The sequence below is a fragment of the Actinia tenebrosa genome, unplaced genomic scaffold (assembly GCF_029948245.1).
Source record: "Actinia tenebrosa isolate PJP-AT-01 unplaced genomic scaffold, QUT_ActTen_1.0 PGA_scaffold8__29_contigs__length_14323225, whole genome shotgun sequence".
Classification (NCBI taxonomy): Eukaryota; Metazoa; Cnidaria; class Anthozoa; order Actiniaria; family Actiniidae; genus Actinia; species Actinia tenebrosa.
Genome location: NW_028292585.1, coordinates 8085971 through 8112392, shown reverse-complemented (window position 1 = coordinate 8112392; position 26422 = coordinate 8085971). Strand labels below are relative to the sequence as shown.

Here is a 26422-nt window from a genome sequence, read left to right as displayed (position 1 = left end):
ATTCAGAACATTGACCACACATGAATATTAATGGCAATTATTAAAACCTGTTTACAAGGTCGAACTTTCTACTGTATTGAACGCGCGAACGTAAATTTCTTACAACCAAGACTTGGGCTACTCAAATTTCAAGTTAGGTTTGATATTCTCCAAGATGCATCATTCAAATCATGTAAAAATATTTAACCATTCAACTATTTACTTCATGTAGAATCGATGCTGGAAATATTGATTTAGGTGTTGTTCAACTCACTTGATGGGACTGGTTTACTTCGTCTCCTGACCACAAAGAACACAATAAGTCCTCCAACGATGGAACCAAGTATACTAAATACGACCGCTACAGCAATGGTTTTGGTTTGCTTTTCTGGAAAGAACAATCATAAAGTACATTGAATAAATGACTTATGAACAGTTGGCATTAGAGTGCAGAGAGTAAGTATCCCCGGAAATATCCATTGATCTCTATCTGATCTGAGATTTTTTTTTTTTTTTTTTTTTTACCCAATTAGAATCGAGAAAATTCCGCCAAAACTGAGGCGTCACTTTAACTCTTGGATTTATGGATTTCTCGGGGAAATGAAAAAGATAGCGTTGATAAAAAGCGGTTGGAAGAGACCATGATCACTTAGTGGTTGATAACAGTGACAATAATTGATGAGCCTTATATTTGAATTGCGAAGGCTGGCATCTTTTAAATTTTTCGCTGATCAACTGATTTGTGAAGGCTTCATGAGACCTCAGCTTTGCAATGGTGACACTTCTACGTCACTATTTCAGATCAGCGTTGAGATCATGGAAAAATGTCGGACGTTTTATGGAAATGTTGGAAATTTGCTGGGAATAACGCGTACAGGTTGAAAATATGTTGAAAATAAGTTGGAAGTGAATGTTTGAAATACTTAGAAATACGTTGGAAGTGTCCAAAACTAAATCAAGGAGGACCAGTCTTGGACATATTTCCATATTTTTTGAATTTATATGGTATGGAAATATATTGGGTATCGCCACTTTCCAACATATTTCCATCAGTTTAAGCGCGCGCAATTTGTCCTGTGATATGCATGTGCATAACCACGCCCCAAACAAGATGATTACAAACGTACCTTGTGCTTCCTTTTCTTGTCTTGCTTTATCAGCTGGTGATAATAGCCAAACAAGAAATTAGTGAAATAAAAAAGATTTAATACAGAAGACATGCGCCGCTGTTACAGTAAGCAATGTTCCATGCAGCTGTATTCTTTTGCTACGGAATGTCAAACTTTGAAAAATCTGGAAAAGCTAGATCTCACTTCTACAATACTGCGTCAAAGCTGTTACACATGTTGCAAGAAACATTGGCTACAGTAGCTTAACATATATTGTTAACGTATCCTCATTTTAGTGTCTGTCTGTCTGTCTGTCTGTCTTTAATGCATGGGAGGATCCAGGATTGTTTCTGGGGGGGAGGGGGGTGCACCATCCAGGATTTTTGCTTTAAGAACGAAACTTTGCTTACAAACTCAAAAAAAAACAACAATGCAGTAGATATCAGGTCATCTAGGGGATGGAGGTTGCGCACCCCTCCCCTAGATCCGCCCCTATAATGACACTAACCTCTTTCTCTTTCGATGGCCTCTGCGGTGGAATTGATCTCACATTTATACCCTAAATGATAATCAAAATAAATAAGAGTTATAACAGCGTTTTAATTTTGGCGTATTTGCCGCGTAGAGTAGATCTAAATACAGTAGAAAATGGTAGACAATGAAAGATGACAGATCAAAGAACGACTGTATCAAGCTTCCTGAAAACCAGCTATTTCAAAAAAGGTTGAAGGTATGAAGGGCAAATGGCCATCGCTGATTGCATGACCAATTAGGTATAGCAGAACGCTAGTGAGATCAAATAGCGCCCGTGTAAACATTGCTATACTGAAGATGATCCGTCATCTGGGATCAAAACGTCAAATTGTAAAACATAAAAAAAGTCCGAGAAAACAATTAAAAATTTCATAAACATGACTCCCAACTCAGTGCAATTTTAAAGATATAGCAGTCATAGCTCTTGCAACATCGAGCTAGCTTACCTTTAAATCCCTTGTCACACTGGCAGTAATTATCAGCAGTTGTCATGTTGCAGACACAAGTACCGTGTACTGTAGCAGTCATAGCTCTTGCAACATCGAGCTAGCTTACCCCTAAATCCCTTGTCACACTGGCAGTAATTATCAGCTGTTGTCATGTTGCAGACACAAGTACCGTGTACTGTAGCTGTAATAGCTCTTGCAACATCGAGCTAGCTTACCTTTAAATCCCTTGTCACACTGGCAGTAATTATCAGCGGTTGTCATGTTGCAGACACAAGTACCGTGGTCGCTACAGCCGCATGGATCAAATCGCGCCATCCCTGGAAAAGAAGTAATAACATTAAGACACTATGGTATAACTATGGAAAAGAGACATGGAAATCATGGAAATAAGACAACACAATGCAGTAACATATGTTGTGATGCTCATGATTTAATCCTGAAATAAAAATATATGAACACGCTCGATCGCCATTTTTCTTTTCTCCTCTTGTGCAGAAAATTCTAAATGTCGCACACTGGCATCATTGCCCAGGACATTATGGGATATATATATACGATAGTTTTCGCATGATTGTCAGCCATGTTCACAGCACAAGCAGCCTGCTGTAAATCAACCTGGGCCCGGTTGTAGGAAGCCTGGATAGCGCTATCCGGCGGATAAATCCTTATCCAGAGGATAAGTCGATGCTGTTTTCTAATAAATTTATCGGATATAGCGCTATCCAGGCTTCGTACAACCGGGCCCTGAATATTAGTATTTTTAGAGGGTGCTCAAGTCACGTGATATAAACCACCTTTACGCTGACACCATCATGGTGGTGATCATCAATGGCTAGCTAAACATGTAGCTCAATAAATACCCAAAAACATCAAGATAACACATAATCAAGAATATATAAAGACTGCTAGTTGATCTGAAATAGTAACGTAGAAATGAGGTCACTGCAAAACTGAGGCGTCATAAAGCCTGTGAAAATTGACTAGCGAAAAATAAAACCTGTCGAAAATTCCAATAAAGATGTAAAACTCATTAGTTATTGTGTTCGGCTGTTATTAACCTCCTATATATTAGTAACGTTATTCTATTTCATTTGGTGGTCTGGAAATCCATAATTTCAAGAGGAAAAATGACACTTAAGTTTTGCAAATTTTCTCGATTCTGATTGGCTAACATTTTTTTCTCTCAGATCTGCTGGTGGTTCTCACTAGCGACGCAAACTGACGCAAGCACAAGCGCAGGCCAACGAAGAAAAACAAAATCTTCCTTTCTTTTGCGCTTGCGTTCGAGTTTGCGTTTGCGCTTGCGTTTGCGCATGCGCTTCTTTTCATAGTTTTTACAGTTTTCATAGTTAGTTGCCATTACTTACATTTTTCACATGTTTTCCCTGACCAAGTAGGACAACATTCACAAGTAAAGCCGTTTAAACTGTCCTTGCACACACCTCCATGGAGACAGGGATTGGATGAACACTCATTGATATCTGAAATAAAATTTCAACACTGAAATGCTGGCTTTCATTAGAAAGAAATAACAAAAGGAATCGCGGCCATGTTGGTTGATATAAGAAAGAAACCAATTGTCGCAATCAAATTTTTCGTTAAATTCGACCAACATGGCGGCCATGAAAACCAGAAATAAGAAAGAACTTTAGACAAAAATTGCAAGCTGGCTGTATCAACTACGCCTATCGCTTATTCATGAATATATCATCTTAATACAAGATTTGTTTGCAAAATATCTAATATATCTATTTGATTTTGAGGTCTTCGAAGTTTAGACATGCGCAATCGTCGTATCAGAGTAACCGGTTAATGCATGATCAATATGGTTTTTACTTGTATAACCATAGTTAATAGCTATTAACTATGTTATAACTGTTAGCTTTCTTGGGCATGTAGTGCTAACAAAGTTTAGTCAAATACAACTAGTGGTCTATCATCAATGCTGGGTTCTGATTCGATAACCTAATACTAGGCTATAAGTTATAGCCTACTAGTAGCGAAAAGTGCCGGCTTTGAAAACCAAAACCTTAACTTTAATTTAAAACTTGTTTGCATCTATATCTCAGTGACCGACTAGTTAAATTTGACTAAAACATTCGGCTCACGGGTACTGACTCATTATTGTTAAATATATACTCACTTGTAGAACAGTCATCACCAGTATACCCTTCTCGACAGATACATGCGTACGAACCAATGCTGTTTATGCATATTTTACTTGGACCACATATGTTGGGACTTCTCAGACACTCGTTGATATCTGGAACAAATACAGGATGAATAGTAGTTATTAAAGCCTGGTTCACACGAGCAACGCAAACGCAAACGCAAGCAATGTTCACACGTACAACGCAAATGCAAGTAAATTAAGATACGCATGCGCAGTAGTGATTGTTTATAGTTCACACGTATTTTCCTTGCGTTTGCGTTTGCGTTGCTCGTGTGAACCACGTCTTGCGTTTGTGCTTGCGTTTGCGTTTTCTCCGGTTCACACGTTAAAAACGCAAACGCAAACGCAAACGCAAGCACAAGAAAATGGAAAATTTTCCATTCCTTGCGTTTGCGTTTGAGTTTGCGTTTGCGTTTGTGTTACTGTAGTTCACACGTAGTTTTCTTGCGTTTGCGTTTGCGCTTGCGTTTACGTTTGCGTTGCTCGTGTGAACCAGGCTTAACAGGAAGATGGACAGACAGACGGACGAATGGACCAAGGGAGTTAATTGGAGAATGCATGGTATTGGATAGAATACGATGGGATGCGATGGGATGCGATGGGATTCGATGGGATGCGATGGGATGCGATGGGATGCGATGGGATGCGATGGGATGCGATGGGATGCGATGGGATGCGATGGGATGCGATGAGATGCGATGGGATGCGATGGGATACGATGACATGGCATGACATGGGTGGGATGGGATGGGATGGGATGGGATGGGATAGGGTGGGATGGGATGGGATGGGATGGGATGGGATGGGGTGGGGTGGGATAGGGTGGGATGCATGCATGGATAAAGATTGCTGGCTTTGACATAGTGATCCAGCAGATCGCTCAAAGCATGCACGATTTTCAAAATAATTATTCATTGCTTTTCCTCACCATTTTCACAGTTTGGTCCTTCGAAGCCATTTTGACATCTACACGTATACGATAAGACTCCATCGTCACAAGAACCTCCATTTAGACTAAATAATGATAATGACAAGCCAATAATCAGCGCAATATAATCTATCCGTAAAGCAGACTAGACCTCTTTACCTTGGGCGTAATGTTTTCCCATTTCAGTCCACGTGTCATTCCCTAGAGTATAATTTTTCTGTTTAACGATTGCACATTAATAAGAAAACAAATGAATATGGATACATACAACTCAACAAAGCATCTGCTTAGTTCAAGAGAATGACACGTGGTCTGAAATGGGAAAACATTACGTCCAAGGTAAAAGGTCTATTGCAGCCCGTGTAGAATAGTATGAACCTCCCAACATATTACACCCTTAATACCCAAGGACTAATACCCAAATTTCTCGAGTAAGACTTCCCCAGAAAAATAGCCATAGCGCAGCAATATATTAGCAATTCCTAGTTTGAGAGAACATTTTGGTCGAGTTGGGCACGAACTAGACGCCATCTTGGAAATATGTCCCACTAAAACATTCCCAAAATGCACTGTAATACCAACTCGACTCAGTTTTTTCTTCAACCTCGGAATGGCTTACACTGAATACATACCAAGGATTTGGCGAGCAATCATCGATATCTGAAAAGTGAAAGATAGATGCTCAGTAATGGTCGCGAAGACCGATTCCAAACTGAAGTTAATAGCGCAGCGCGCTGATTCTAAAAATAGCTTAAAGATTCGGACAAACATTGCATTCTGTTTAACCGCTACGAGGATTGTACGAACCGATTTTATTATTTTTACTTAAAGTTACAATAATAACCCATGTAAACTAAGATCAACTGCGATCGGCTGTGAACATTATCTGCTGAAAGTAAACTTGTAAGTTTGTTTGTCCGAATTTCGCCTTTGTCTTTGTTTTTATGACGTCACGGCTGCGCTGCGCTATTGAGTCAACAGTCCCAGAAAGCATTGCTGCGACAGACTAGCGATATAGTCTATGGCTGAATGCCATTACTTACTTTGATCACATTGTGACCCGTTGAAGCCAGGCTTACATTTACACAGGTATCCCCCAGGAAAGTTTACACAGGCTGAAAGCGAGCCGTTCTCACATGCACCATTATCACACTCGTTGATGTCTACGCATCAGAAGAAAGAGACAAAACTGATTAGAAATAAATGTATGTACTATTATTAATTCCTATTTATTATTTTGTATATATGTTCATTGCAAAGAGAGTAGTGAAATACGGATCCCGAATATGGGCTTGCGGATTATGGGATTCAGAGAGCCAAAATCTTGTGAACTCCAAAACCCCGATTCCCTTGCACCGGGAATCCGGATATTGTCCCACCTTCATTATATTATTATTTCTTTTTTACTATATATGATATTATAAGCCTCCTTACCAATTTCACAGTAGCGTCCTTTGAAACCAGAAGGGCATTCGCAAGTAAAGGCTGAACCAGTGTCTGTGCAGTTCCCATTTTGACAGGGGGGAGGGTCACACCATGAAGTAGCTGACGAAAACAAAAACAGTATTGACTGCTAGCAAGGTCCAGATAAGATAAATATGGGACAGTTAAAACAGGGAACAACAAAGTAATAAATCCTTTGAAAAACAGCAGGCAAGATCAATTCACATCCGATGACAATGCGCTGCCTGAATAAGACACCATTACGGTCATCCTAGGCACTACACATCTGTACTACGTTGTCAGTCATACGAAATCTAATGTAGTAGCTTCATAGGCCAGGTAGCAGGACAAAAATAACGAAAGATTAAGGACTCAGATATATTTGTGACATAATTAAATCTTATTAACCGAGCGGGAGGTCTGTACGGGATAATCTTGACCGAGGTCGGCCCCTGTTAATTTGGTGTCCTAGCCTTACTTGAGTTGCAGTAGATTCCTTTCTTTCCATTGGTACAATTACACTCGTAACCGTTGAGTCTGTCTACACATTGCGATCCACTAGCACAAAGATTACTAATCTGACATTCATCAATTTCTGAAAGAAAACGATTCCATATCAGCATACCTTTTTAGGCCCCGTCAACACGTATCCGGAAATTTTTGTATCCGCAAATTATTTTTTGCGGATACGAAAATGTTTTGCGTCCACACGAAGCGTATTCGAATCGTTTTCACCGTCCACACGTGTCCGTTTTCGTAGAATTTGCGGATACGGCCACAAAAATTTCCGGACACGTGTGGATGCAACCCGTATCCGTAAAAAAAATTTGCGGATACAAAAATTTCCGGATACGTGTGGACGGGGCCTTAGCTTCGTCGTTTAGCGTGCACGATTCAGACCATGTGACGCCACGTTTGGGAGTTGATTCTTTCATGTGTAGTAAATATTTTAACATGTTCGTCATAAAAGAACGATTCTCAGGGGAATGTCATTTGAAATGGGCAATTTGCATAAGTAGCTAAAAAGGCCTAAAGACCATATTCGTGGTGTGACAATGTTTTCTCAAATAGCCCACCATCAAAGGTTTCAGGATAAGGGAACGAGTATTCTTGGTTTGCAATCAATCCCAAGAGAGCACAATAACAAAAGGGATGTTCGCCATGTTGGAAGATATGACAAAAGAATTCACTGAAAAATCTTTTGTCAAATTCTTCCAACATGGCGGCTATGACGTCTATTGCAAACGAAGTTGATAATTGATCTTATTAAACGTATATTTCCATGACGAGAAAGAGCACATCAAATTAAACCTGAGGTTTCTGCAGATTGGCTTCAATTGGCTACGTAAGAGCTTAATTATAAGCAAGCAAAAACATCAAAAATTACAAAGAAATGTATATTTACTAGGGACAAGCGTCTCCAGTAACCATGCATTTCTTTGACATGTTTGGGAGGTTGCTACACACATACGAAAAGGTTTGAAACCCAAAACCTTGAAACTCCAAAAATTTACTAATTTCGATGTTTTCTTTCTTGTAATGGTGTTTTTTTCGTTTTTTTTATTATTATTTTTTAAATAGGTTAATTCTAAAAACTTGTTCCCAGTTCTCAACTCGTTTCTAAAGTCGTCAATTTGGCCTATTTGCGCATTAGTGCTGTTTTAGGGGGGAAGGGTCAGGTGACATGTTAGTGCAGGTAGCATATTAGAGCGCAGTATTTCCTGACGTGCGAATAAATGAATGAATTCAGTACTTACCAGATCCTATTGTTAGCAAAACAAATGAGGAAACATCAAATTATGTTGTTGATATGTACCTGATTCGCAGTTTCTTCCCGTGTATCCCGCGGGACATGAGCACTCATAGCTGGCGTTGTTAGTCTGAATACACTGACCACCACGCTGACAAGGGTTGGATGAACACTCATCAATATCTAAATAAGAATCCAAAGGAAAATTAAACCCTGAGTTTTACAATGCTTGGCTACAGCACTGCATATAGGAACATCGCTATGTAATAGTGAAACCAGTTGAACTTTCCTACCTTTTTTTAGGGTTCGATCTGTGCAGGGCGGGAGGAGAGAGGTTGTTTCAGGGTTCGATCTGTGAGTTAGCCATGACCTGACTTAGATCAGCCCAGAGGCTGCTTCAGGGTTTGATCTGTGATTTAGCCATGCCCTGACTTAGATCAGCCCAGAGGTTGTTTCAGGGTTTGATCTGTGAGTTAGCCGTGCCCTGAATTAGATCACCCAGAGGTTATTTCAGTAGTGTATCGATAAATAAGTTTCTTGGTACGTCCTACGTACTTACCTATGTCGCATTTGGATCCATTCCATCCACGATGGCATTCACACCTATACGAAGCCACTTGATCTATACAGTTGCCATGTTGCCCGCAGTAACCATATGGTCCAATGGAGCTTGAACTCTCTTGGTTCCATATGTTATTACTGGGATCGCAATCATCAATATCTAAATGAAAAGCAGAATTAGGCCTAGTTATCCTAAGCATATTGTCTCTCATAAATAGCCTTCTCCGTCGTTTTTAGTCTCCTCACGGCCTACGCGGAGGTGCCACAATGTTGAAGGTCCATCTCTTAACAGAGATTACATCTCTGATTCAGGAAAGCAGAAAAGAGGAAAAAAAGTGCGGGCCACATTACGAGGGAGGAGAGAAAAGAGGAGGGGAAGTGATCGTCAGCAAACGTCGACTCGTGACTATGTCATCACACCTCCTCTAATTTTTCCAATCGTACTTACTTTTTTCACAGTCCTTGCCCTCGAAGCCTTCTCTGCAGCTACACTTGTACAATGACGCAACATTCGCATGTAAACACGAACCATTATTTTGACAAGGTCCTGAATGACAGGGTGTTATTTGACAGTTGGTTCCATTGTACCCTTCGGGACACAAACAGCGATATCGGGCCAGTTCATTGATACATGTCCCTCCATTATTACAAGGTTGATTACTCCTTGTGCAGTAGTCGATTCTCTCGCTACAATATCGACCTTTAAAACACGGTCGTGATACCATCAGGTGTTTGTTTCTTGAAGTTTTTAAAATAAAATTGAAGACTAGTATACTCGACGTTTCGACGCCCTCCGGCGTCATTTTCAAGAGTGAAAGTAAAGCAAAGTACTTTATGTTTTCAAATTATTAATTTGCTTTACTTTCACTCTTAAAGATGACGCCGGATGGCGTCGAAACGTCGAGTATACTAGTCTTCAATTTCATTTTAATAACTGTTATACAATCAATTGTTAAATTTTGAGCATGGTTCACGCGAGCAACGCTAAAGCAAATGCCACAATTTTCACAAGTCAAACGCAAATGCAAGCAAATTAAGATACGCAAGAGGATTATTGCTTGTTTGCATCAAATCAGTTTTGGTCTTACGTTTGCATTCCTGCAATTTGCTTGCGTTAGCGTTTCCACCGATTCACACGTTAAAAACACGTACGCAAACGCAAGCACAGGCACACAAGCACAATTTTTATTCATTACGTTTGCATTTGCGTTGCTTTTTGTGCGGGAGCATGGAAAAGAGTTCATAAAGGCCTCGCTTCTCTACACAATGCACCATGGCGTCCAGTGCGAGTTCTTTATCAAGTATTTCTTGAAGCAAAAGCGAAAGACCTCAACACAAATAACTTATGCTTGTTTGCTAATGAGGACTTAATGACCTCGCTCGCATGCGCTTGTTCTCAGTCCCAATCGTATTTGGTAGCCATTATGAGAAAGGTTTATTGATCTCGGTGCATTTCAAATATAATGTGTCTTACCAGTATAACCCGTAGAACAATTACACGTGTAGTTTGCAATACCATCGATACACGTAGCGTTGTTAAAACACGTTGCGGCTGCACAATCATCGATGTTTTCTTCACAGTTAACACCACTGTAACCCAGGGCACATTTGCACGAATAAGAGTTAATACCATCAAGACAAGTGGCATTGTGAAGACATGGGTTTGCTGTGGCAAAACAAAACAATAAGTTAGCGTTTGGTTGAGAGAAACGGACTACTTCGACGATATGACAACTATCTTGGATCGCAAGGAATTATGGGGCGTCCAGGGGGCAAATAAAGCTTGGTAGAGTAATGAATTCGATTGGTGTTGACAGCTTACCACAAAAGAATACAATAAAAGATAAATTAAGACGGCACATCGATCACCTTTACCCATGAAAGATAGACAAACACAAGAAACTTTATAATTTCCGGCATTTTTTTTTTTTTTCTTTTGGCCGCCGTATCGTCCAAATAGTCCACTTATGACAAAAAATGAATATTCGTCTTCCGCAAAAAAGGAAGCATGACTGTTACGCATGACTTTTACATATTTATCACGGCTGGGAGTTTCGTACACATGCGTTATTGATACTTATAATATATTACCAGCGCATTCATCGATGTTGACGTCACATCGTCTTCCCGTGAACCCAACATTGCACGAACAAGTGAAGTTATTCACTCCATCTTGACACGTCCCGGTTGGCGCACACGAGTCGTTTTTACATTCATTGATGTTGATTTGGCAGTCTTTTCCTGTGTAGCCCAATGGACAAGTGCACTAGAACGAAGGAAATAACGTACATGATTGAGAAACTAGAGCGGTTTTAGTTGGCCCGTGAAAGAATAGTACAATAGTGTTACATCTAGTGTTACATCTAGTGTTTCCTTTTTTTCATCAGTGATAAGTAAAATCTAAGAATTAATCAAGCTTTTGTTGTTGTATCTCAATAGAACCAGGTTCCAACTAGGTGAAAGCGCGTGATGGAATTAGAATTTAGAAGTTGATTTTTTGGGGAGGGAGGAAAAACCCGCCGACAGAGAAAATCATAGAAGCACAGGAAAAAACCAACAAGCCGCAGCTCTACCTCACATACAACACCGAGTCCAGGCCGCACTGGTGAGGGGCAATGCATGCGCACCACCCGTGCTTGCTCTGTACTAATAGTACTATTTGTTGCTAGTCATGTGATAGAATGCATACATATATCCATGAAAAAGTTAACTAACAAAATTGGGCTCTTTATTTCTTGGTGTTGCAGGGCACCTGAGCCATGAAGACAATAAAACAATAGCCGAGAACAATGAGTTTGGAGCTAAACAATACCCTGCAATACAATCACCCTAACCCAGAATACAATACATCTTGCAACACCAAGAAAGACCCCAAAATATGGTGTACAAATTAGAGCACAGTTTTGTAGGTCTACGGGTTACTGAGGTCTGCTGACTTACTAATTTGTGAAATTTCTTACAAAGTTTCTCACGGATATGTGGTATGCACTCTATTTTTTATGAACACAGTGTTCGCACTCAAAAGAAAAAAGGATTCCGACTTACATTGTAATCTAAGTGCAAATCCTGACATTTACCACCATTTTTACACGGGTTTGGAACACACTCATTAGTAGCATTTGTGCAAGTTTTGCTATAGAATCCAGAAGGACATGTGCAACGAAAGTTATTGACTTCATCGATGCAAGTACCTGAGTAGAGAACACAACCAGTTAATCTTTAGTCAACCAAATTTACTGACCAAATATCATAATATACACCAATTTCAAAAAAAGGTCTGAAATGTGAAATCTGAGAATAAGCATGCATCAAACTCGTAAGATATTAGGGACTTTAAGATTTGCAAAATCTGCGACGGCGACGTGAACCGGAAGTGTAAATTACTTCGCTTTGGGGTTTCAAGTTTTTAAGATCTGTCTTCCCTGTGGATGAGTTGACTTTACTGACAACGTTTTTGAATGAAATCTCCAATGAACAGAACCTCTAAAAGAAATTTTTTACACTTTCGGTTGACGTCGCCGTCGTAGATTTTGCAAATCTTAAAGTCCCTATTATTTAAAGTCGAACAACGTAGTTGCCTTGGAAATTAAAGCATGGCCTTTGAGTTAGGAATGCGATTTTTTGTATTTTAGCCAGAAATCATATACAAGCACAAAAATTATCTTTATAGTCTCAGAACGCCCTTTTCAGATCTAGCTCCGGCAACGTTTCTTTCTTTAAATGAATGGGAAGCCTTTTACAAGCTTCTGAAGGACGAGAAATAAGTTTACTAGAAACCTTAAACTTACTGAAACAGGTTTGCGTGACTGAAACAGGTTTGCGTGACAGTATATGCATTTCACTAAAGAAGAGCCTCATAAAGACAGACCCTTGGTTCAAGTATCCATCACTAACCTCCATTTTGACAGGGTTTATTTTCACAGTCATCTATATTAGTTTGACATTGGTTCCCCTTATAGCCATCTACACATCTACACTGGTAGCTATCGATACCATCGATGCATGTGCCGCCATTCTGACATGGGTTACTTTGACATTCATTGATGTTTGTCTCACACATGGAACCAGTGAACCCAGGCGCACAACTACAAGTGTACTTGTTGAGAAGATCCTAAAAAAGTGCAGATATAAATCATATGAGGAACGTATATGAGTGTGTATGATTTAGGTCTCCAATGAGCCAGTATTTTATTTAACAACCAAATTCAACTGCGCAAATCTAAGTGGTACTGTTTCTGCTTGGCTAGCCTACAAATAGTCTCTGGTATCGTCGGCTTTGGTCCCTAGTGTAGAATAGGTGTCATCGCTCCTCACTCGAACAACTCCCAGTATCTACTGTTACCCCATCCCTTTCTTCTCCCACTGCCAAACCGTTTCTTAGGCCCTGGCTAAACGAGGAAACATGTTTCCAGAAAGATTTTTACCGCGCGCATGTTTCCTCGATGTTTCCAAGACGCAAAAAATGTTTTTGCTGTGCGGCAGAAACATTTCATGTTTCCCAGACGCATGGAAACATTGTTTCCCGATGTTTCCTGACAATTTTGCCATCTTAGGAAACATTTAGGGAAACATGTTTCTTCATTTAGCCAGGGCCTTAATCTCTCTCCGTATCAAGGTTTGATTTAATCTTTGCCCCAAATCCTTAATATCCAAATTCTTAATCTAAACAACCATGGAACATCAACCACGGAGAATAGGGTAGGCTTCTATTACTATTTCCGCAGAATGGCCGGTGGCAGGGTGGTAAGTTTAAACAAAATAGCGACAGCTCATAAAAGAACAGTGACTTACATTGCACGTTGCATTGTTCTGACATCTATTGTTCTCGCATTCGTTAATTTCTGGGGAAGAAAAAATCAGGTCAGATGTGACACTTAAATATCTCCATTTCAGCGAAGGACTACGTGTGTCAGTGTGGACGCCCAGTTATGATAGCATTTAATTCTGTTCAGCACATTCCTATTGACTTCCACTATGGTTAATCATGAGGATTTATGACATCAAGTACTATTGTCAATGAGACGTCGCGATGCCATGCGCGTGCATTGTACCGTGACCGTAACCTTAAAACATTTTTTACATTATGCAGAATATTCCTATAAGAACTAATTTGATTGATAAAGAAGATTGATTGTATCATTCGTATCTGTTGCTGTTAGAATGCAGTGCGCGTGTATTGTACCATGACCATATATTGTTTTAAAAGTGATTTACGGAACCACTACACTTCCTGTCCACAACCGTTGCAGTGCGGTTATAGTTATTAGGGTTCTGTCATTGTTCACTTGTCATCAACGATCTCCTATATAAGAATCTTTACCTGTTTGGCAGGTTTTTCCTGTATATTTAGGAACACAAGTACATGTATAGTACGTGTAATAGTGAGTTAAAGAATCTTTACCTGTTTGGCAGGTTTGTCCTGAATATTCAGGAACACAAGTACATGTGCAGTACGTGTAATAGTGAGTATAAGAATCTTTACCTGTTTGGCAGGTTTTTCCTGTGTATCCAGGAACACAAGTACATGTATAGTACGTGTAATAGTGAGTACAATAATCTTTACCTGTTTGGCAGGTTTTTCCTGCATATCCAGGAACACAAGTACATGTATAGTACGTGTAATAGTGAGTACAAGAATCTTTACCTGTTTGGCAGGTTTTTCCTGGATATCCAGGAACACAAGTACATGTGCAGTACGTGTAATAGTGAGTATAAGAATCTTTACCTGTTTGGCAGGTTTTTCCTGTGTATCCAGGAACACAAGTAATTTGATAGTACGTGTAATAGTGAGTACAAGAATCTTTACCTGTTTGGCAGGTTTTTCCTGTATATCCAGGAACACAAGTACATGTATAGTACGTGTAATAGTGAGTACAATAATCTTTACCTGTTTGGCAGGTTTTTCCTGTATATCCAGGAACACAAGTACATGTATAGTACGTATAATAATTAGTACATGTCGCTCCATTAGCACAAGGATTGGTTTTACACATATCCTTCACTGAAAGAACAAAAAGAAAAACGGTGATCCATAATCTATAGCTCTCTCTCTCTCCCAGATACAGTGCCAGTCAGATTAGATAAGGCCATTTTTTTATCCCCCCTGCTAGAATTTATTTTAAATTTTTTGTTACATTTTGCTCGAAAATACGTGAGAGACATTCTATTTTGTTCTATATGAGAATAACTAAAAAGCACTGAGCTACTAAATAGTCTTTTCGAAGACATGTCGATAAGGTTCCTGTAGGCTTGGCAAAAACGTTAATTGCTCATTCTTACCTGATTCACAGTTAACACCAGTGTACTTAGGAAGACAGTTACACGTATACTGGTCTGGACCAGAGTTCACACACGTTCCATCATTTCGACAAGGTGCGTGACGACATTTGTTCAAGTCTAGTGGTATAACGATTACATATAGTTAGGGCTTCTGCAAACTCTGATTGTTTATACGCTGCGGTTGAACTTACATTAAGCGGCAACCCGAAGGGAATTGTCAAGTGATTGCTAATTTGAGGTAGATTGGGAATCAAGGATGGTGTAGTTCGGGGACTCAGTTCTCTTCCCAGACTCATCCTCACATTTAAGTAGAGTTTGTTAGGTTTCTTTCTTGATTAAAGGGTTTTTCTCCGGGTTCTCCGGTTTGCCTTCCTCCGCAAAACCTTGTATAACAAGCTAAATTCCAATTCTATCTGTGAGTTAGCCATGCCCTGACTTTGATCAGCCTAGAGCTGTTTCATGGTTTGATCTGTGAGTTAGCCATGCCTTGACCTTGATCAGCCCAGAGGCTGTTTCAGGGAATCGATACAAATCCGAAGGTTTGGTTGCCTAAAAGAGATTACTAACCTTTTTCGCAGTTGTCTCCTGTCCAGTCAGACCTACAAACGCAGTCATTTCCATTTACACAGTATCCTCCGTCTAGTGAGAAAATAAAAAAATTAAAATTCCTAAAATTCAAGACTTGTTTCATGCAAGATAAGCAATATTCACGTGCATTAACAGATGATGTGATCACTTTCCAAAGAACAAGGACGTGGGTAAGGTCACGGAATGAGCTTTTGCTTCAAGAAATGTACATATCGTGTTACGCGCAAATGATGAAAGTGTGAGTAGAAAACCAAATGTACTTGAATAAGTGTTTCCGCTAAAAATGTATACACAGTAGGTAAACTGATAGTTTATGCTTACGCTACTCCAGTTCTAAAATAGGACTCAAAAATGATCTATAGCACCTCGGGAGTCAAAGGATGGTGTAGCGGGAGTGCACAATATCCTCACACCTCTGAGGTCTCGGGTCTCAAAAATGATCGACTCGATCGACTCGAGACTCGGGTCTCGGGTCTCGGGTCTCGGGTCTCGGGTCTCGGGTCTCGGGTCTCGGGTCTCGGGTCTCGGGTCTTGGGTTCGATTTCCAAACTCGGCATCACATGTGAGTAGTAGTGTATGTTACTGTAAGTCTCTAGCTTCCTTGATTCAAGGGTTTTTCTCCGAATTCTCCAGTATTTCTCCCTCCGCAAAACCCAACACGATGAATAACCATTTAATCTCAGATTTCACACCGTATCATCCCAGTGGTCGTTTCAGATAATCGACAAAATTTGAAGTTTGACCATAACATAGAAGGATGAGTGTGTTTTTATCTTACTTGGATTGCAGTTGGTACGTAGCGCGCACGTCGAGCACAGTTCTCCTTTCCATCCAGGTCTACATCTAAAAAAGAAAATATTGCTAACATTATGCTCCTTCAAGGAATCAAGGGGTGATGTAGCAGTAACACACTCGCCTCTCACACTGGGGTATCAGGTTCGATTCCTGGACTTGGCATCACGTGAGTAGAGTTTGTTAGTTATCTATCTTGATTTGAGGGTTTTTCTCCGGTTTTCTCCTAAATTCGATCTGTGAGTTAGGCATGCCCTAGCTTTGATCAGCCCAGAGGCTGTTTTATAACAACCATACCATCACGTACTCATCTCTCTCCCCTTCGTGATAGATATTCCCAGCTTCGTCATTCTTCTCTTCATTAACATTAGCCATGCCAAGGTTGAGAAAAAACTGGATCGAGTTGGCATTGCCGTGCACTGTGTGAGGAAATAGACACCATCCCCGCCACCTTGGAAATATATCCTTCAATACCGTCGATTAACTCAACCCAGTTTTGTCCTCAACCTCGGAAGGCAAATTTCCTTTTTCCCTCTCCCCTTCAGTCATACCCCGTTCTCTCATTCTTACCGACATGCTCCTGGTTCATTGGTGCAATAGCCATGATTTGGATCACATCTCTGCTTGCAGATCGCTAAAAAATATAATTTATCATAAGTAATTAGTAAAAAAAGGAGAAAATGCAGTTTGCGGTACGGTTCGGTGCGTTTGCCTTGCCGCTCATTTTGACCAAAAATGTTAAGCCAGAAATGAGATATAACAGAGATAAAATTGATTTTGACACTTGACCCGTGACTGATCGGCCATTTTTTTGGCCCTGGTCGGTATGCTATAAACTAAATGTTAATGCATTAGAGTATCGAGCAATCTCGTGAGATCCCAGGAGAGGAAATGCTATTTCCATGTATCGCCTATATCTAAACCAACAAAATGGGGTTCTTTAGCTTACCCGGGTCAATTTTTTCCAAGGGACCGCTATGTCAAAAAATTGACCCGCGTAGGAATCCCATTTTGTTGGTTTAGATGACACTAGAGAAAAACGTTTGCGCATGCGTGCATTTCAGCACGTTTCTAAGAATTTTGAACAGTTTGAGTGAGAAAATACATGTTTGTTTTCTCCAAATATACAAAAAATTTCGAGAGTATACTTTTGTCAGACCAAGATAATGTATTAACACAATATGAAAGAGTTAGCCTTAAGTTTCAAGCATGGACACTAAGTTTTGGCAGTTTGTGAATTCAAATTTATCAGGCATGTTTGAAAGTCAAATTTACTTATGCTTTGACTAATTTGCATACGGATTCAGAGCATGCGCAGACGTTTTTCACTCATGTCGGTTTAGTCAGGTATTCAAAAACGGTTAACTAAAATTAGATTACACGGTGATCCACATACTGTACCTGTCAGGCAGTTCTGTCCCATCCATCCTTGACGGCAGATCTTGTTACCGTTGTTCTGATCACATGTATAGTGCCCATTGGTGTTATCATCACGTGGTATACACAAGACACCACAGTCAGTACCGTAATAATTCGTGTCACAGTAAACTCTGACGAGAATCCTTGTCGTGGAGCGGCGTCCACTTATCTGGAAAAAGAAAGAAAAGAAACGAATAAATGAATGAAGAAGAGCAGTGGTCTTTCTATAGAGAATCCCTTTAGCTACATCCTAATAAAATTTTAGAAATGGAGGTAAACTGAAGGGCCAGAAAAATGTCCCCATGCAAATGAGAAATCCAACAACCTCTACTAAATATTGCCTGTCGTACCACAGCGTGGGACAACCACCATAGAGGCAGGCTCCAACTAGGTGAAAGCCCGACGATCGAATAGTCCCCATCACAGTTCCCTGCGCCATCTTGAAAGGTAGCCGTGCCTTTGTATCGAAGCGAGACGAATGGCGAGCTTGCAATGATAGAGACATGTGAATAATTGTCCAAGGTGTTGAAAAAGGTTTCTATCATTGCATGCTCACCGTTCGTCTCGCTTCAATGCAAAGGCATGGCTACCTTTCAGGATGGCGCAGGGAACTGTGAAGGAGACTATTGGAAGTCGATTTTTTAAGGAGTGAGGAAAACCGGAGAAACACCATCTAAGCACAGGAGAGAATCAACAAACAACACGACACCAAGCTCGGGAATTAAACCCGGGTCGCAATATTAGCGACCTTGAGCTTTTCAAAATCTACGACGGCGACGTCAACCGTAATTGTAAATAACTTCACTTTAGAGTTTCGCGCCCTCAAAGTCTGTCTTCCCTGTGGATGAGTTTAGTTTTGCGGACAATGTTTTGAATGAAATCTCCAATGAACAGACAATGACCTCAATTAATCGCACCTTCTACCACTGCTTCTCAACCTATGCTTGCTTAGGATATTTTATCAATTTATTTCAAAACAGTTTCCTCTCATAAACAAGGTACGAACGCTTGCACAAAGCTAAACTTTGGAATGAATCAATGTAAGTACCAATCGCAGCGCGCGGAGCAAAATCTCTGATTGTCCAATCAAAATGCAGAAACAATACGTCACAGTCACATGTTATCTAGTCCAATGAAAACTTACGGAATAAGTAACGGGAGGAGATGAAGACTTCTTGGCATCAATATTGACGATGTTGTATAAAGTCTGGTCTACCAGATCGCTCTTGCTGCCAATGCCCAGAAAGTTACCACTATCATCATCCCATACCTTTATTATGATGCCAAATGACCTCTGAAGGAAAATGAAAGAAATAGGTTTCGTTATTCTTGCAACCAGTTGTTACTAAACTCGTAAGATCTTTCGACTCAAGAACAAAGATCATCAAGAAAATAGACCTCTTTATCTTGTACGTAACGTGTCATCAGTGTCGGATCTAGGGGTGGGTTTTGGGGGTTGCAACCCCCCTATGAGAGCCATCGTGATTTATTATTATTATTATTATTATTATCATCATCATCATTATTATTTCATGAAAACACCAACAGCATCGCGATTTTTATTAAAACAGGGTTGCCGAACACATTTCGCTCGCTTTTTTTTTCTTCTATACGCCGTGTGTGGGTCCTGAAACAACCATGCTCGCCTGCAGCAAATATCAGCATTATCATAAGGCCTACTTCCGTTTGGGAACCCTGTGTGCTATCTCTCCACCACCTCAAAAAATGCTACCCCCCCCCCCCCCCCTTTTGAAAAAATCCTGGATCCGCCCCTGGTCATTCCCTAGAGTATCATTTCTATTTTAACGGATTCTTTTTAACGGATGTGCATGAAAAGACGCATGGAAATGGATACAACTCAAAAACGAATATAATTCTCAAGAGAATGACACGTGGTCTGAAATGGAAAATAATTACGCTCAAGGTAAAGAGGTCTATAGTGTACAGGATGAAGGAGTGAGTGACAGGCTGGGAGTTTGAAGGAAGGAATGAAGACTGAAGCATTCGCAAAGAAAGCCGACAAGAATTACAGAAGAGAACAAATCATATACTTGGGAAAACCTACATAGCACTCACTCAGTTGGCGTCGTAATATTTCAGAAAATTGTCGTGCTATCTATAGATGCTTTGCACCATCACGTTATGGCAGCCATGACAGGAATCGGTCTGGTCTGATCTGATTTACACAAGAAAGAATTCTGTTTCCCAGGGGAAAAGACTCTATTGTTGTGCCTCCTGTCGTGGCTGCCATCACGTGATGGTGCGAAACCTCTATTGTATTAGGATATCGTACTTTTATCAATGCATAACATCAACTGCTTGCTACGTAGGCTCTCCTAATCGGTTAGCACTCGTTCACTCACATCAAGGGCACTAGGACACCGAATATGGTTGGATTTCTATATGTTTTTTCCCCTTTCGATTATTTGAATTAAATTAACGTTATATACTTGTTTACTTATCTTGTGTCCGTGTTCCTTCGTTGTCTTCGTTCGCTGTTGTAGTGCAGACGTTTTCATTCCCAAGGTCAAACGGTTTGAATAGCCTACGAGCATTACTTCTTTAACGGCCGTTCCGTACTTGACTCTGTTTCTACTATTACCAACAACAACGCGAGCCGCGCGATGCTCCTTACGTCAGTAATATTCAACCGTCAGTTAATATGGTTAATCAAATTCACCTTAAGTTCTATATAGAGTCTATTATATGGAACTTAAGGTGAATTTGATTAACCATATTAACTGACGGTTGAATATTACTGACGTAAGGAGCATCGCGCGCTCGCGTTGTTGTTGGTATAGTACAAACAGAGTCAAGTACGGAAAGGCCGTTAAAGAAGTAATGCTCGTAGGCTATTCAAACCGTTTGACCTTGGGAATGAAAACGTCTGCACTACAACAGCGAACGAAGACAACGAAGGAACACGGACACAAGATAAGTAAACAAGTATATAACGTTAATTTAATTCAAATAATCGAAAGGGGAAAAAACATATAGAAATCCAACCATATTCGGTGTCCTAGTGCCCTTGCTCACATCAACCAAAATGACCTTTGAGTGTCAAATGATAGAACGAATCTATTGTGTTACTGCCTCCTTTTAAGTTGTTTTATAATCCAATAGGTCATTTTGATCCTTGTGAACGAGTGCTAAGACCAAGGTCAAACATCGAACTTCACGCAAGTCGAATCTAATAACATCATAGAAGACCGCCTTGTTATCTATTGTTTCAATTAGGTTAGGCTCGTGTAAAGTTCAACGTTTGGCCTGAGCCTAGCCCTCCTAATCATACTTACAGGCCATCGTCCAGAAAACATGTAGGTCAGTGGATTCCTTATACCACTTCCGACAAGCCTCCCATAACCAGGGAAGTCGAAATCATCGTCACCCAACACATAAGTATCCCAGGATTTCCATGTGGAAGCTGACCAAGATGCTGGGTACGGTTTTAGCCATATCTCGAAGAAATTGTCGCAGTCATTCAGACATTTACCAAAAAAACGGACTGCATCGCAACAGCCACCGCTATAATCCTCACTCTTTCTGTTATAATGGTCGTAGAGCTGTAGGGATACGTATCCATTGGCTGAAGTATACTAACATCAAAAAAGACATGTTAGATTATAGAGATTAAACTGCTTTGTATCATTTTATTGTATAGTTAGGATAGTAAGTGCGCTCTGATTGGTCGAAAACTGTGCTATATTTGTGAACGGAGTACAGTGCTGACACCATCCGCGTACGCAAATTGCTGCTAGATCCTGCTACCGTCTTTCAAGACCGAGTGTGAGAAGCACTCGCCTACAACTAGTGCTTCTGTTTATACATTCTTTCTTGCTTACGTCAATTCCTGCGTGCTTTATTATCGAACGGATAATTCAATATTCTTGAGATGCATGTTACGACATAGCCGCCATCTTGGTTAACGATAGCAAGGCATTCCTCATTAGCTTTTCTTGTTTGATCAACCAACATGGTGGCAATTTAATCGTTATTTATATGTCAAGGGATTTTCAGTCATATGGTTGCACCCCAAGAATACACTGAAGGTGAGACCGCCGACACTTCTCAGTTTTGCAGTAATTTTTCGTTTGCAAATGACGTCATAGCCGCCATCTTGATTGAATTTGTTATACAATCAACATGACCGCCGTGTCTTTCGTCATTTCACTCCCTTTTGAATGATTGAAAACCAGAAATAGTCGAAGTGAAAGAAGGAGAAGAATGAGAGAAAAAAATCGAAGGAGAAGAAAGGTAATGGAATAGAAAAGAAATGAAAGGATGGTATAAGGAGAACGAGGGCATAAAAAGGCAGCGATAGGGGTCGTGAGGGGATGAGACTCGAGGATTGTCTTGAGACTCGGGGTTATTGTGCACACATAATCACAAGTTTACGTTATACGATTAAAGAAAGTCACGCTTAAATTAAAGGAGAGAAGAAAAAACAAATAGACATTACAAATGTGAATTAATTAAAGTAGCATAAACTATCAAGTTGACCAACACTAGAAGCGCAAGAAGAACTGAGTAAGATATAGATAAGAGAGGGGGAAAATAGATTTGGACAATGTCAAATGATCAGGAAAAAAGAAAAGTACTGGAAAACTTTCAAAACTACCAATGACTAAATTAACCAAAACACAATAACAAAGTTTGCATCTGCAAAGAAAAGGCACTGAGGAACAAGACTGATTGAGCACCTACGTTCCGAGGTTGAGGAAAACACTAGGTCGAGTTGGCATTGTGGTGCTGTTTTAGGGGACATATTTCCAAGATGGTGTCTTTGCGCAGTGTGATTTTAATCGTTCCTGCTGCTTCTTGCCATCCGCATCGAAGCAAAGAAGGCGATCGAGGAGGGTATTTTGTGAAAAACATGGTCCTAGAAATATCAACCGTTTCCTAATACAAGGGAGCACTCTGCCAGTCAGCATCACATGTAATCTATAAATTTACTAGCAGCTATTTTTAGCTTAGTTAATTCATATCTTTTTAAATTCGCCATAATTCACTTCGAATAGATTAGCATCATCCCACGCATAGCACACTGAAGAAGGTTTCAGAGACGTGATCGCCGAGGCATGAACACTTGAGCTAGTTATCGATCTAACTTTCGTTTCATATTAAAGTCGTGCCGAAAGACAGTCAGGATATCAGGATACTGCTTAAATTAATTAAGTCAATCTCGTTATCCCATGGTGTACTAGTTTGTAAATTATGTTGTGAAATCTTGGTCAAGCAACACTGTGTTGTCAATTAACAAGAGTTAATTATTCCCGGAATAATTATAAAATAAGTTTTTAAAAAAACTTGAATATATTCTTAAAATAAACAAAGAAAAAACAGTAGACGAGGAGCGGGTCAAGTACAGAGAGTAGTATACGTGAAGGTTGCATGTATACCTTACATATGGAGATAAAATTATATAATCGGTGATTAATATACGCAAATCATTCAAAACAAATTATTGGCAAAACATTTCTATGACTGAGGCTTGACAATGTTTTCTATCTTAGAGTAAAAATAATTTATATACTTACTTGAATACTGAGAGAAAACATCACCAGTGATGTGATGACTCGAAAGATGCTCTGTTTGGTGTTCAGCATGTTGTACTGGACTTGCTAACTTGAGCTTTCTACACAATCTAAATGAAAGCTAATATTGTTCCAATGAATGAATACCTTGATAATTAACAGGTCAACGTAAAAGGTATCTGTAGTTTTACGGAGAACGCGTAGAATATAATTATGACTGGAGTTACGAAACTTTCTGGCCCCAGTTTACGTAGCGTTTGAGGTCGTGATCCTTTGAGGGAAAGGCGACGATAGCGCACGGTAATTCTTGAAGAGCATATCGTATATCATAAAGTTGATGTAGGCACGGATCGATAGACAGGAATTTCCTGTCCACCAATCATGCTCTGCTATGAAAACAATGAAACAATTCTTAAGCAAACTTGAGATTGTGATAAACTATTCAAGATGAAGAAAGATTTAGGCAATAGCTTATTTTGGCTGTTGATTATTTGTGTAAAAAAGGCGTAAATCTGTAGTTTTAATAACAAAAAATAATGGTGTGTTTGTGAAGAGGAATTTGAAGGAACTTGAAGACCGAGGGCATTGAAAACAATTGAAAAGAGAGTGATAAAACAATAAAGTTTGATGGCACAACACGAAAAGGAAATCCGTGTGAGGCATTCAGTCACATTTCGTGATTAACTATTTGCTTATGCAAATATTTTTTTAAAAGCCATTCGTAATGTAGAAATTAATCTAAATTCAAATCTGTTATAACTTATTATCATCATTTATTGATCTTAGTATTTATTAATATACTTTTAATAATTTATTAAAAGTATATATTATACTTTTAATAATTTATTAATATACTTTTTATTGTTAATTGTTAGTAGTAGAATTAGTGGATTTTTTTTGTTTTTTTTTTTGTTTTTTTTTGTTTTTTGTTTTGTTTTGTTTTGTTTGTTTGTTTGTTTGCTTGTTGTTGTTTTTGTTGTTTGTTTTGTTTTGTTTTTTGTTTTTTGTTTTTTGTTTTTGTTTTTTGTTTTTGTTATTTTTGTTTTTTGTTTTTGTATTTTTTGTCTTTGTTTTTTATGCAGGACCATACTGTAAATCTCTTTCAGTGACGTTTGTATCCTGATTAAAGATTTATTATTTTGAAAAGGAACCTACTTCATGTATTTGAGATAGTTCTGTACCGTTCTCTCCTCTCCTCTCCTCTCCTCTTTACGCACCCTACCTGAATCGAATCACAAACCAATAAAATGAACGTTGGGAGGTGTTGCGGGCGGGAGGGGGGGGGGGGGTGCTTATAAATTCGAAAGTTTAGTCGTCTAGTGAGTACGCGGCTAAGAGACTGGTGAACCGTTACCCTAATATGCTTTTAATCAATGTACGTTCGTGTGATGGTGCTAAGTTGATTTGATTTGAGCATATTATTATCAGCATAAGATGATACGACGGCCTGAGTATCGTATCGCAGAGGTCGACTTTGAGCAAGTCTAAATATTTATTTGCAGTAAGGTGGCTGGCCTCTTTGCAGAAAGGCAACTCGTCTGTTTGTTTCGGCTTCATTGGCCTCCGAAACGAAAACAAAGGGTCCTGAGGGAGTCTAGCTTCTATTGTTTTTAGATACAACAATAACAAAGCCTTCAGAACAATAAATTTGAAACAAGAATAAGCTGATTCCAGTTAACGTTTGAAAGCCATTGAAGGAATTCGAAAAGGTGAAAGCTCCAAAATGGCCGCCGAGCAGCTTCAAAATATCACTAATGAATGTGAAGAATATGACCGACTTCACGAAGTGGGGTTCCATTTAACCCATCGAACCCCCACTGGACCCGCTACTTAGTATTCTCCAGCAACAGATTGCCAAACTGAGATTTTGCGTATGTTTTCATGGTTTGAATGAACTACAAAATAACTTTTATAGTTAAATAAAGTTAGCCACAGTAGGTGTTAGTTGTGGACCATCTCGAGCTCAGGGTTTTAGACCGGCTTAGAAGCTTCCGTAAAAACAGTTTGATAGGTATTAGCGCTTTACCGCTTATATTATATTAAAAAAATAATTAAAACATGTAAAGCACAGCAAACGTTATTCTTTTTCTAAGGAACGTTGAAATTTTAGTCCCAGTGGAGGTCTTTTAATTTGAAAATGATCTTATGAATCCTAAAAAGCTAAAGATAAAAACTTGCATTAACACAGCTAACGCTTTAACATTACCTGTGTTCAGAAACTTTCGTAAAGTTTCCAGAAAAATTCGTCTTTTTCCAACCATCATTTGAGAGTTGAAATATTCCTTCGTGTGTCTGACTACTAAACTGATTTGCATATTATTGACGCAGGAAATTGACATACTGCAGCAAAATTCGCATGGCTCATTAGAATATTTTAATGACGTCATTCCAGGGACATTTCGTTAGATATTCCAACAGGGCACTCTGCTAAATCCAGCTAGTGGGAAATGTAAAAAAACTTTAGGTGACGGGGCTTTTCAATCTGCGGCCCCTAAACTGTGGAACGCTCTTTCTGTTGAAATCAGGAATGAACTGTGTATCGGGAAATTTAAATCACCTGTTAAGACATTTTAAGGCCTTTTTAAATTAGCTTTTACTTAGAATTTTATACATCTTTATTGCTATTTACTATATATCTTATTCATTTTACATATTTATATTATTATATACTATACTATATTATGTTATATCTATATTTCTTTTTATCCAATTTTTTTAATTGGATGGCATAGCTAATTTCTGCGCATATGAACATATCCACATGAAATATGCGCGTTATAAATATATTATTATTATTATTATTATTATTATTATTATTATTATTATTTATTCCAATGATTGAGAATGTACTTTTGTACCAAGTTTTGAACTTAAGCAAAAGCGG

The 26422-nt window shown here is 39.3% G+C and overlaps 1 protein-coding gene and 1 long non-coding RNA gene across 3 annotated transcripts in view; one reads left to right on the top strand and one right to left on the bottom strand.

The window, feature by feature from the left end:
- Window positions 1-25835, bottom strand: part of LOC116300471 (uncharacterized) — a 28087-nt gene extending 2252 nt beyond the window's left edge. The window contains exons 1-29 of one of the 2 annotated variants that reach the window (XM_031709349.1): window positions 25745-25835; window positions 23542-23659; window positions 21301-21600; window positions 19149-19298; window positions 17987-18173; window positions 17156-17219; window positions 16572-16636; window positions 15773-15844; window positions 15206-15322; window positions 14814-14927; window positions 13718-13767; window positions 12821-13037; window positions 11972-12117; window positions 11018-11192; window positions 10401-10592; window positions 9375-9626; window positions 8925-9086; window positions 8432-8548; window positions 7094-7210; window positions 6607-6717; window positions 6216-6335; window positions 5805-5832; window positions 5173-5258; window positions 4215-4334; window positions 3439-3552; window positions 2287-2388; window positions 1597-1647; window positions 1107-1139; window positions 254-367 (exon numbers count right to left, since the gene is read on the bottom strand). In XM_031709349.1, coding sequence (XP_031565209.1) covers window positions 254-367; window positions 1107-1139; window positions 1597-1647; window positions 2287-2388; window positions 3439-3552; window positions 4215-4334; window positions 5173-5258; window positions 5805-5832; window positions 6216-6335; window positions 6607-6717; window positions 7094-7210; window positions 8432-8548; window positions 8925-9086; window positions 9375-9626; window positions 10401-10592; window positions 11018-11192; window positions 11972-12117; window positions 12821-13037; window positions 13718-13767; window positions 14814-14927; window positions 15206-15322; window positions 15773-15844; window positions 16572-16636; window positions 17156-17219; window positions 17987-18173; window positions 19149-19298; window positions 21301-21600; window positions 23542-23610 — 3445 coding nt within the window. In that variant the 5' untranslated portion in view covers window positions 23611-23659; window positions 25745-25835. Of the gene's footprint in view, window positions 1-253; window positions 368-1106; window positions 1140-1596; window positions 1648-2286; window positions 2389-3438; window positions 3553-4214; window positions 4335-5172; window positions 5259-5804; window positions 5833-6215; window positions 6336-6606; window positions 6718-7093; window positions 7211-8431; window positions 8549-8924; window positions 9087-9374; window positions 9627-10400; window positions 10593-11017; window positions 11193-11971; window positions 12118-12820; window positions 13038-13717; window positions 13768-14813; window positions 14928-15205; window positions 15323-15772; window positions 15845-16571; window positions 16637-17155; window positions 17220-17986; window positions 18174-19148; window positions 19299-21300; window positions 21601-23541; window positions 23856-25744 lie in introns of those variants that run through there. The other variant, XM_031709356.1, reaches the window with a different exon arrangement.
- LOC116300564 (uncharacterized) lies at window positions 363-2534 on the top strand. Its single transcript, XR_004197635.2, has 2 exons — window positions 363-435; window positions 2231-2534. It is a non-coding gene; the product is annotated as an uncharacterized LOC116300564 (long non-coding RNA).
- Window positions 25836-26422: the final 587 nt, after the last annotated feature.